The following is a 13,261-nucleotide window of genomic DNA, read 5'->3' on the forward strand; positions in this document are numbered from 1 at the left end:
AGTTCAAGGTCTGAAACTCGTGCGTGCGTGCGTGCGTGCGTGCGTGCGTGCGTGCGTGCGTGCGTGCATGCGTGCGCTTGACACTTTGTCAACATTGTTCAGGGTTTGATGGTGACATTGAATACCAGGGGTTGAAGTCATTGCAAAATCTCAGAAAAGGACAGAAAATAATAAATATTTGGTGACGTTATACAGTGGGGTTAAATGTTAGCTATAATAACCAGTGATAATCTATAATCCAGTGATGTCCAGAACATCAAATAGTGATAGTTAACCACTCAGGACCTCCTGACAAAATGATTTCTGAAAACCACAACTATTCTACGTATTGCTTCATTCCATTTTCAGTAACTGAAACAAATACCAACCTGCTATCATCAGTAGTCATGTTAGGTGAAAGATTAGTAATGCAGTCATTTTTGGGAAACGGTGTCGTGTCCCAAGAATCTGGTGGCGCTGTCAGCCAACTGCAGGAAACACCTGTATGGCCGGGGGATGCGTTCTGGCGAGTGCAGCCCATTGTGTTTAGGTTCTTTTTATAAATCCAATGGAAACAGGGCCTTTCTGGACAGGAAGTCACTCGATGCGCTCACATTCTGTACCAACGCAGTCTAGCCAACACTTATTGTCTACTGTAAACACAAAGATGCATTGACCTGAGCAGAGCAGTATAACACCTTGTGAAAGCGCTTACAAGGAGAAATGTCATAGGCTACTGCCATATATACAGGTTACAGACTCATTCGGGTTAGTTACACTGATTAATGAGCCATACACCTTGTGTGTGTGTGTGTGTGTGATATATATATATATATATACATATATATATATATATATATATATATATATATATATATATATACATATATATATATATATATATATATATATATATATATATATATATATATATATAATGCCCAAAATAGGGATACAAGGTTGAAAGTGGTTTTAACTAGTTACATGCGTCCTCTGAACATACAATGCATCCGTTTCTCACTGTGAGGACACAAGACATTTCCCAGAAATAGTTTCCTTCCCAGAAACTCGGCTCCTTACACTTCTGACCCCAATGTGGCACCAAGTCCATAATATTGCTACGCTACTGTATGTGTACTGTCTGTCATACTAATTTATAGTCATCACAATAGGACTCTAGCTCTGACCAGAGGAGTCAGTAGGAGGAGGGATTGTAACAAGCTTAAAGCTTGCCTGACAGCTTCCTAAACTTATTAGCTATACTGCCGAGCCATGAAGACGCCAAGGAAATCCTATAAGAGACATTATGTATGGACCCAAGACATGAAAGGAATGGGGCAGGACCAGAAATTGAGCGAGTGGGTACATTTAAATGTCCAAAATACTGTGGATATGTGAATAAACAGGCAAAGATTCAAATAAAGACTTCTGCATGGTTAGAGCGGTAATATCACTGCTCCAATAACCAAAATGTTCAATAAATAAATAGATAGATAGATAGATAGATAGATAGATAGATAGACCATACAGTCTGATGTTTAACTTACGACTTACTACTTGTTTATTATTTTAGGTGACAACCTTGTATAAGCCCTATAGTTTCCTTTCTCACCTGCACTTATTTCTGTGTCTTTTAATAATGTTACCTTTGTACTGTTTTTATTGTGCGAATAAATAAAACAAATAAAACAAAATCAAATAGATACTATATATGTTGATGCATTAACAACTTTATGTAAATGTAGCAGAGTAGCCCTGCGTGAAGACCAGAAGCCTAATAGCTGGCTTGGCTTGAATTCCCCTTTGACTGAGTGGTAGTTGTTTGATTTCCCATTAGGGAGATTAATAGTGTTTAGCTGAAAGAAGAAGAGATTGTGACACTCAAGTACTTGTGTATTCAAGCAGTAGTGAAATAACAATGAAATCAGACTTTATGGCCAAATAGATCAAATGGGAGAATGGAAATTACATTTAAATGATTATGCTGATTATAATTATGACACTGATTAAGATAATACAGAATAATGCATTTACATGATGAGTTATTATTATCTATACATCCAATCTGCCCTCATTGTTTTAACCACTTTCAACCTGCCATTCCTATTTTGAGTATCTAATGCGCAATGAGCATCTTGTAGGCAACATTTTCCCAACATTTTCAACATTTTTCTTTTGTATTGAATACTTTATTAGTCAGAAATGTAAACGGCACGTGGTACAGTAAGACATTAAGGCTAAAGGGATAACACAAAAAAGTCCTTGGGGCTTGTTTCCATTGTGGTCCTATGTGTATTCGATTCATCAACATAGCATAAAGAATTAACACAATAATAGATGTCATCAAGAAATACAAACAAAGGTGCAAAGGTGAAAAAGGGAAAACGGCGTCAGTGAATGACTCCTCCTTTTAAATGAAAAATAGCTAACATTGTGAATCTACAAGCTGTGAGGTTGTACATCTGCTATATAGCGCCTTTCAAGGGATGCAAGCACACAGAGACAGAGAAGAAACAGACAAGTAGATAAACAAAAACAATGCTAGCAGCCAAAAGCCTTAGTGAACAGGTGCTTTTTCAGAACTGATTTAAATGTGTTCAGAGTTGGGGCAAAGTGAATCTCTCTCAGGAGAGAGTTCCAAAGCATGGGGGCTGCCACACTGAAGGCTCCGTTCTGTGGGGGGGAGAGGAGACCTGAGGCCACAGGTTCCATGAGGGGGGTATATGTTGATGGAGGAGGGGTGTGGGGGGTTTGTAGGTGATGCAGAACGTAATCAGAAGCCAGCGTAGGTGAGATGTAGGGCTTACTTACTGTAAGTGGTTAACACCCCCCCTAAGAGAAGGGGTGTGGTGGGAGGTAAAGGATCAAAGTGAGACAGAGAATCCAATTGATTACTGGTCTAATGTATTATTGTCTGTGAGACATGTTGTTTATTAGGGCTGACACTACACTACCAAATGAAATGAGGGTTAGTGATGGTGGGTCTCCCCGCTCATCAACTGTGATGTCATCAGCCCAGATTAGACTGGCCCATATGGCACGCTGCCCTGCTGCAGGCCTACATCTAATCCACCACGGCCATCATCCATTCATCAATCTATCCACTCCATCACCATCAATTTCTCAATCTGTCCGCCTCTTGCATTTTAGCAATTCACTGCCAGGCATAATGATAAGGATGGCTCCCTGGGCATAGTGCCACATGCAGGGTCCCTTTTCTGCCTCAGCTGAATGCTGAATCGAATCAGACAGTCAATGACCAGAGGGCATTCCATTGTTTTGTCTGTCACTGGAGCCGTCTTTGTTTGTGTGTCGTGCATGCATCTGTCACATTCAACCCCTCGTTCGCCCACCTCTTTTTCTCACTTTCTTTAATTCACTCTCTTCCACACACATTTTGTAACCGGTGCATGCGAGGACAAGTCAGTTATCTAGACAGAAGTGCAAACATAGATAAACACATGCTGTATGTAAACACACGCACACGCACACACACACACACACACACACACACACACACACACACACACACACACACACACACACACACACAGACAGACAGACAGACAGACAGACACAGACACAGACACAGACACAGACACAGACACACACACACACACACACACACACACACACCACCAAACAAAAAACAAATAGACTCAGACTCAGAGGTGTAGCCTATTATTGAGCCATGTGTCAATGGTTAATTGATTGCTTGTCATGTGAGTGCATCCAGTGTGACGTTTAAGCCTGGTTAGTCCATTGAGGAGATTATGGCAGGCAGCGGATCTAGAGCAGACATGTGAACAGTGTTGCCATGTCCACTTATTACAAGTGACTTTGGGTGTTTTTGTAAAGTTGCTTGTAAATATTGGTAGTTAGTTGCGGGTTGTGGTTCTTTGGAGCTTGTTTCTAAAGTGTAGTTGCTTATTTGGGCTACTTTCCTTCCTAATGTTGTTTAAACCAGTGCTTCTTAAACATGTGCATGCCAAGGACCCCCAAATGAATATTTATTTGTGCCAGGGAGTCAGGGACCCCCATACAACATTTGTGTTCAACATTGTCCACATTTTCTTCAAGATTTTTTTTTTAAAATAGCAGATCTACAAGCTCGCAAGGCTTCGCATAGCTACTCTGTGAGCTTGTAGATCGGCTATTTTCAATTAGCCTAGTTGTTTCTTTTGGGCTTGTTTTCATAGACCTGGTTGCTTATTTCTCTCACAAAACCTGGCAAAACTGGCTATGCTCAGCTGCAGCTCATCGACCAGCTATTCTGTTTTGTTTTGTTTTTCTAAATAATCGATTAGTTCTGCACATTGAGGACGAGCCTAAGTTTGCATTGGTTGCGCAAAAGAAAACAAAACAAATAATGGGCCTAATAATGTTTTTCTAGGTTATCTTTCTCAGAAACGCCGCTTCTATGATTTCTCTCTAATTGGCCGTGAACACACAAATAACATGAAATCGACACGCAACAGATGAGTAAGGCTGATTGATTCAAGCATAGAGAATGTATAGGGAGGAGTCACGCTGCAGTCAACAGTGTGGGCAGGCTTTTTAATGTGAGCTAGCGTTGCCAGGTGTTGTGAAAGACACAAGCAAACAGGTCTATGAAAATAAGCCCAAAAGAAGCGAGCCCTTCGCCCTTTAAATATATGCATCGGCTATTTTTAAAACAAATCTTGAAGACATTTTGAAAAAATGTGGAATATTTTTTAAACATTTTAACAACGCAAATCTTGTGTTGGTGTCCCTGGCATAAACTGTTTTCAGATGGGTGGGGTCCGCACTCCGCAGACAAATACACATAATTTGACATGAAAATGTTTGAGAACCACTGGTTTAAACAATAATTAGGAAACAAGCCACAAATAAACAACTTACACGTTGCTAGAAACAAGCAAAAAAAAACGCAACCCGCAACAATCTACAAGCAACTTTACAGAAAACAAGCCCAAAGTCGCTTATAATAAGCGGACATGGCAACACTGGTCAACAGTGTGGGCAGGCGTACCTTGCCCTATGTCCATATATGGTTCGTGACGTCACTCACCGGAGGTTCCATTCACATAAAACCGATCTGCACGGAATCCCCTCGGAGGAAATGAAGACACAGACACAGACTGAGCTCTGTCTCTGCTTCGGGATTTAAGTCATTCTTTACTTAAGGCAATAATAAAACAACTTCCAGAGTCAAAATGAAGGTGTCAAGCATAGACTGCCGACGTCTTAAGAAGATCATAAGGAAGGAGTGTGGGAGCTGTCTGATTGTGGATTGCCGACCTTATTTGTCATTCACGAACTCTAACATCAAAGGCTCCGTCAATGTCAACTTGAACTCGGTCGTAGTCCGGAGGTCCAGAGGGGGACTGGTGCCTCTTCAGTTCATCATCCCGGATGAGAGCGACCTGGATCGGCTTCGAGAGGGCAGCATATCGGCGGTCATAGCTCTGGATGATGGGACGCCTCACTTGCAAAAGCTGAAAAAGGACAGTATAGCACAAATAGTGATCAATACACTCACGCATCTAGCCAGTGGGGCCAGCATCTGTTTCCTGAAAGGTGAGATCCTTTACTAAATTATATCAAAATATTGAGATATTAGGCCAAAATATTGAGATGTTTTGGCCTACTACATTATATGAAAAATATTGACATTTTTGGCCTACTACATGATATCAAAATATTGAGATATTTCAGCCTACTACATTATATCAAAATATTGAGATGTTTTGGCCCTCTACATTAAATCAAAATATTGAGATATGTTGGCCTACTAAATAGCCTATATTGGATGAGGTGGGTTATGTTTCTGGCGTTTGTTTCATGGATTACTGTCTGACAGCTTATTTATTTCACAAGGTGCCACACTAACCACAAGTTACCAAATATGGACTATGCTATTAGCCTAGATAGAATATTAATACACGGCTAATGTGAAGCAATCTAATTTATAATGTAGGCTAGGCTTTGTAAAAAAAATAAAAATCGTTATCAATGTTCACATTTTAGAATCTCTTCGGATCTAATCAACTCGTTTCGTCAGCTCCTTTTTAAACATTCTAATTTTCTGGTCTGTGTGACCGTTTAGAACACTGTTTCCCTATCAGTGGGTCGGGCGGACCAATTTTTATGGGTCACGAGTAAATGTCAAAACATTAAAATATATATATATTTTTTTTCATGAATTAAAAAAGAATCAATGAGTTTTCAAAAATAATTTCATGAATAACTAAAACATAAATAAAACATCAAAGAAATTCCATAAATTAGGAAAAAATGTTTAAGAAGTAGTGAAAATAGCCAATCTACAAGCTCACAACAGCACAAAGTGTCCATTGTGAGCTTGCAGATCTGCTATATTCACTAGTTTGGGTACTGGGCAAACATCTAATTTCTCTTTTGGGTCTTGAGCTAAAGAATTTGGGAACCACTGGTTTAACACTTTCCTTGAGAATGTGTTGGGCAACCATTCTAGTGAGATTGTGTTGGGTTATTATCAACCATTTCCTTGAGAATGTGTTGGGTTATTATTATCAACCATTTCTTAGAGAATGTGTTGGGTTATTATCAACCATTTTAGTGAGAATGTGTTGGGTTATCAACCATTCTAGTGAGAATGTGTTGGGTTATCAACCATTCTAGTGAGAATGTGTTGGGTTATCAACCATTCTAGTGAGAATGTGTTGGGTTATCATCAACCATTCTAGTGAGCAATATCCTGCATTTTTCTCTCTGTTCTTCGAGAGATAAATGTAACTGCGTGCGTCAACGGAGTGGATGACTCAGTGCGCAAGGAGCTGGAGTGAGAATAAACAAACTGCAGTCCACTAGGCCTTACACACTGTTTTGGATACGAATAAATGTAATTCATTTATCCTGTCTTTAATCCACTACAAACTCTGACTGTGTCAAAATGCCAGTGGTGGAAAAAGTCCTCAAATATTTTACGTAAAAGTAAAAGTATCAGTGGGTAATGTATGTTTGTTTTGTAGTAGCCTAATAACAATCAAAATCTACTGTACAAAGTAACTAAAGTCTTCAAATAATTGTAGTGGAGTAAAAGTACAATTTTTGCCTTTGAGATGAAGTGGAGTAGAAGTGAAAGTACTGAAAATTGGAAGTACTCCAGTAAAGTAAAAAATACCTCAACATTGTACTTAAGTGCAGTACTTGAGTAAATGTACTTAGTTACTTTACACCACTGCAAAATGCACTCACTTCCTTCTGGAACCGAGCTACGTCCTCAGGATATTGGCCTAAATGGATTACCGGTGCCTCCGTTGTGGGCACCAGTGATTAATTACGCGTTTATAATCAGGTTATAAAGTCTATAATCCCACACAAGTAACGGTCCGTGTTCAGTGTGTTTCATAAACAACATTCACGTGACATGGTATCTGGTGTCTGTTTATTATAAGGGACAGAGTTCTTCTTCTTGCTTATTTATTAGTGTGTCTTATTTAATGTTTTCGACCTTTTCTCATGCAGGGGGATATGAGAACTTCCACTCTCAATATCCTGAACTTTGCACTGAGGTGAAAACCATCATCGACCAGAGCGGAACTGAAACCGAGAAAAGAGTCAACAACCACTATGACAAGCTCTCTCACCGCAAACCAGATTATGATCAGGTATGGAAACGGAAACACCCATGCAACAGAACAGCCCTTCCCACTTTCTTACAGCACCGGTTTCCACTATGCATGTGTCAAAACATCTATATTTATTGCAATGGGCTTTTTTTTATTATTACAGGGAATGTTAGGCAATTTTTTTGGCTATAATTTACGTTACTTGGCCAAACCACTATAATTATTAAAATATACTGAATACATTGTTCTGTTCATCAGAACATTTTCTCAAAACACACATGATATTCTCTGACCTTCACTGCTCGCCTGGCACCACAACATATACTTTGCTTCAAAACGGAGAGGCCACTCAAAACCAGCTATCTGACATCAGATGGCCTGTAGAGAACCGCACTCTTTCATCTGTGACCTTTCCTGCATCTCTGCCACAGCGCAAATGAAAAGCATGTGGCTCGTTCATATCACAAAGAACTGTTGTGTGTATGCCTGACATATCATGGGTTATTCTGCGTAATTGTTTATTTATGGACAAATCCATATCTTCAGATACATGCATCTAGTGTGCTCTTGTCTCTATAGTCAGTGCACATGATGTACCCCTCTGTGGGTTATTTGGATGGTATAGGATGTCCAGAGGCACAAGATTAAGATTATATTATAATGTTAGATACGCTGAGATCCAAGGTTCAGTATCTTATGTTACTGTATCAGAGATCCCATAATTATTAGCAGTGTGATTGTGATATGCTATTTCTTTGACACATCCTCCTTTTATTCCTCTCTTAGGGTACGCCCGTGGAGATCCTGCCTTTCCTCTACCTCGGTAGTGCCTACCACGCCTCCAGACAGGACTATCTCAGCGACCTTCACATCACGGCCTTGCTCAATGTTTCGCGCAGGGACCTGCAGCCGTCCAAGGGCCACTACAGCTACAAGTGGATCCCTGTGGAGGACAACCACACCGCCGACATCAGTTCCCATTTCCAGGAGGCCATAGAATTCATTGGTGAGTTGAGTGGAATACACATTGGGCAACTGGTGTTTTTTTTGTCACCAACTGTGCTGGGCAATCATTCATTGTTTTCACGGCTCGTTATTTGGGAGGGTTGCATTGAGGGTTGATTTAATTTACATTCATTAGGGTCTGTTTTTAACACCTGTTAAACTATCATAATATGAGATTTCATGTTGTAAGCGAGTATACATAATTTTCCAGGTCAAATGTCTACTTAGGCTGTAGTTCATCCTCTCTTGCTGTGAAAACAAACACATCCTCCATCTCCATAGAGAAGCACCCTTTCCTTGAATTACCTGGGGTAAAATACACAGAACAGCTGTCAGATAGGGATAGAGAGAGAGCGAGAGATAACCATAGATAGCTGCGTCTATTTTGAAACACCTCCAGTCTTAAAAATAATCTCCCTGCTTCTCTCGCCTACTGTTCCAAAACAGAGAGCACTCTGAGCTGTCACTATAATCAGTCTATTGCCTGCCTCCAATCACTCCCCACAAATCTAGCAGTCTGCTTTCATTCAGGGAAGCTTTGCTCTTCCCCTCACGTCACCCCCTCCCTCTTCCTCTTTAAGTTTAAAAAAGACGCTCCCATGTCGTCATCGCCTCCGAGGCCTAATCTCGCTAGCTTACTCTTCCGGGTGTGGCCATTAAGTGTGACAAGTGGGTGAGCTGTCTGTTAGTAATGACTGGGTGGAGGAGGAGGTTGGACAAAGTGACGCATACACACACACACACACACACACACACACACACACACACACACACACACACACACACACACACACACACACACGTTCATGCATGCAGAGACAGAAATATAGAAAGATGTCGCTCGCTGTGGTTGAGTGGAAGTTGAAGGCTGACTGACACCGGGAAAAAAAATAACAACAGTGTTGCTCCTGTGGTTGCAGGTGGCATTGATCGACGGCCTTGTGAGATGTGGGTGAATGTATGTGTTACAGGAATGATAGGGAACTAGAGAGAGAGAGAGGTTGGGGGGGTGGTTGAATAGTGGCAACAAAGATGTACACAGTGCTCGTGGCTATTTTTAGCCAGGCATAGCAGAGTACAAAGTACACCCACGGGGGCCTTGACTGACCTGTATTGGGTGGCTGCTATTGTTGCTACTGTGCTTTGTTTGGGACTCCAGCCTACATTTAAGGCATCTTTGTGTCAGACAGATGATTATGTAAGGCAACAAATTGCCCCAGTAGCGCCTTTAGCTTTCATGCAGAGTGCAGACAAGGCTTCCAAACGCTATTAACAATGCCAAGTGATTTGAAATCCACCATACATAAAATCCAAGATAGTCAACCTCCTGTCTCTGCATGAAAATCAATCAAAACTGAATACCCTCTGAGCTGTTGTGCGTGTGTGATATGTGGTTACGAAAAAGAGAAATATTGATGTGCTTCTTGAAAAATGGCAGCTGAAGTGTGTCAGGGCACAAATGAGGGTGCATCATCTAAGGATGGTCATTAAGACACCCACAGCCTCTACTCTCCTTATGTCTCCCCTATGTAGCCTACAGTATAACTCTCCTCCACTCCAGATGTAATATTCATGATTCTTTCATGTCGTCTTTCAGAGGGACTGAGCTGTGAATTTTAGCACTGTACTTTCACTGTTTGCTGTGACTCAGGGCCAGCTGGCCAGGCGCTTGCTGTGGCATCGTGCTGTGTGTGTGTGTGTGTGTGTGTGTGTGTGTGTGTGTGTGTGTGTGTGTGTGTGTGTGTGTGTGTGTGTGTGTGTGTGTGTGTGTGTGTGTGTGTGTGTGTGTGTGTGTGTGTGTGTGTGTGTGAAATAGTGAGACAGAACTATACATTGAGACATTGATTGCCTGAATTTGTCAGTGAGCTGAGTTTCTACAGGGTAAAGCGAGAGAGAGGCAGGAAGGCAGATGCATGGTGACGGAAAGAAAGAAAGATATCTTTTGGGGTGCACGGTAGCTTGGAGAATTAAAGGCACTATTGGTACCTCACAGTAAACTGAGCTAATACAGAGATGAGAGGGGGCAGATTTATGTGTAGGCATTAGAACACTTAGACAGAGCGTAGGAGTGCTACATCTCTAAATTACAGCACACATCTCTGTGCTAGAGTGACCTCGCTGCAGCAGCGTCAAGCACCCCCTCAGGCATGTAGGAGAGACATTGTCTCGTGTACAGCAGTTCTCTGTGACTCACATAAGCCTCAGGGCTGTGGGACAAATTTATGCTTGTGTGCACATGATGTGTGTGTCCTCGTAAACCTTATAAAATGGATCCTTCTGTCAGTGTGTGTGTGTCTGTCAGTGGATATAAAGTCTGCACGGACCCACAAACTAGACATTATAGCTGCACTGGTGTGTGTCAGAGTGTGTGTGTTTCATATTATAGCTGCACTGGTGTGTGTGTGTGTGTGTGTGTGTGTGTGTGTGTGTGTTTCAATGTGGGCAGTGTGACAGGAGAGAAATGAGTGGCATAGCGCTTGAAGGCAGTGTGTGTGGGCCTGATGAAGAGCCGATGATTAGAGGCACTCCGAAAAATCGAGTTTTTAATCTTTGCTGTCAGTCACAGCTTTAATACTCGGTCTCAATTATATTTTCTCATCCTTTGACACCCCGTAACTCGATTTTCAAAGTATCACGTTTAAATAGTCTATCTTTGAGGCTAGAATTTATCGTACATTTTGTCATTCTTTCTGACAAAGCAAAACAAACAAACCAAATGATAAATCTCTCATTTACCTGTCAAGTGTAATTGTGTTTTTTTAATGATATTGTGGGGCAATCCATTAACAATATTATATTCTCTTCTCCTTGTCCTTTCAGATGACGTGAAGCGATCTGGTGGCAAGGTCCTGGTCCATTGCGAGGCAGGAATCTCCCGTTCACCCACCATCTGTCTGGCATACATCATGAGGACCCAGAGGATGCAACTGGAAGAGGCTTTTGACATCATCAAAAAGCGCCGCGTACTCATCTCGCCTAATTTCAGCTTCATGGGTCAGCTGCTGCAGTTTGAGTCTGAGGTCCTCTCCTCTGCCCCAACCCACCCCTCTACCCCAGAACCTGCTACACCCTGTGCCCCAGAGGCGGCCTCCTTTTTCGCCAATGACTTCACGGCCGCTTTCAACACCAAGAACTTTGAGCCGTCCGTGTTTAGCTTCCCGAACTCTTTCCTGGACCCTCTACCCTTGCAATCTCCAGCCCACCATCAGTTCGAATTGAGCCCAATAATAAGTGCACTGCCTTAATTAAGAGAACTGTGACTGATTGTAGACTTACTTGAAGAAGAAAAGAAGAAAAAAGATTACAGTACTCTTTGTTTGCCTGGTGGTCAAAGAAAAGATATATGTAACAGAGACTGAGAAAGGTCAACATGACCATATTTAATAAATGGGACAATGGGACAAGTCTTAGAAATTGGTCGGTCTCAACCATTGACGCTGTTGGCTTATTTACTGCATTGCAGTGATAAAACCACACAGCAGAGTGATTAAACTGCAATATAAATGCCTTAGGTTGATATTGTGATTTTCTTGCCTATTCACAAAGCCAGTCAGGCATTTGAATCTAATTTATTTTATAATTATTGTCTGTCTGATGTTTCCTTTTATAAATGTGGATGTCAATAAATGTTTCCACCTCAATCATTAACTTGTTTTCATGTTCTATTTTTGCCACAAATGAAATAATAAAGCACCGCACAGCCATACTAGTTGGTATAAAATAGTTACAGAGCATATTGAGTTAAGTAAAGCAAACAGAAAAAGAATTGGCCATTGAACAATAAGTGATAGTTAGAACTAAGTGATAGTAGCTTGATATTGTGACTTGCTCCTGCAAAGATCAAGACAACAAAATGTTTTAAAAGGTAGATTAAAACATAGCCTTTTCTCTTCGGGTGAGTGATGAGCATCCTATACAGCAGGGGTCTTCAACGTTTTTCATGTTAAGGACCCCTTAGCTGAGAGAGATGAACGTTATATTATACCTCTATGGAGATGAAGCAGGGACCCCCCACTACATATTGTATACATTTTTTCAGATTAAACCTTTTCATAGATTTCATAGATAGCTTCATTGACTTGTTTGACAACACCGTCATCAGTGTATTTTCAGACATTTAAAACTCTCAGTAGGCCTACTTTGTAAACTTGACCTATACTTGGTCTGCTCTTTTCCCCTCTACACCAAACCTCTTTGCCGAAAATAGCCGATCTACAAGCTCACAACATGTTGCAGCGCGACGTGTTGTGAGCTTGTAGATCTGCTATTTTTGGCTAATGTTCACCTCAGAATTTAGGGATGCTAGGGTTCAAGTGGTTAATGTAAATACAAATAAAAAGGTCCTATCACAGAAAGATTTGGGGTCCCCCTGTGGTAACCATAAGGACCCCCTAGGGGTCCCGAACCCCCTGTTGAAGACCCCTGTAAAACCAAGATGCCGCCTAAAAGAGGCAACAGCGACACCTACAGTGTGACCTAGAATTAGGAGACTAAGCTCCACTAATGCTGCTAGTTTTATGCTGATTTAAAACAACAACAACACAGAACAGGAATCTTCATGGGAAGTGAATAGCAATTCTATTACCAAATCATTTATTATATTTCATATATTTCTATCTGGACACATTTATATTGTAGAACGTTTAGTGAATGTATGTGTGAGGTCGTCCAGTTTGGCGCCC

The 13,261-nt window shown here is 41.2% G+C and overlaps 1 protein-coding gene across 1 annotated transcript; it reads left to right on the forward strand.

Moving 5' to 3' along the window:
- Positions 1-5,087: 5,087 nt before the first annotated feature.
- On the forward strand, positions 5,088-12,227 carry dusp5 (dual specificity phosphatase 5). Its single transcript, XM_084044969.1, has 4 exons — positions 5,088-5,541; positions 7,471-7,613; positions 8,361-8,580; positions 11,400-12,227. The coding sequence occupies exons 1-4, from the start codon at positions 5,178-5,180 to the stop codon at positions 11,822-11,824; spliced, it is 1,152 nt and encodes a 383-aa protein (XP_083901095.1). The 5' UTR covers positions 5,088-5,177; the 3' UTR covers positions 11,825-12,227.
- The last annotated feature ends 1,034 nt before the right edge of the window (positions 12,228-13,261 follow it).

The sequence above is a fragment of the Gymnoscopelus microlampas genome, assembly GCF_963454915.1.
Source record: "Gymnoscopelus microlampas genome assembly, chromosome: 2".
Classification (NCBI taxonomy): domain Eukaryota; kingdom Metazoa; phylum Chordata; class Actinopteri; order Myctophiformes; family Myctophidae; genus Gymnoscopelus; species Gymnoscopelus microlampas.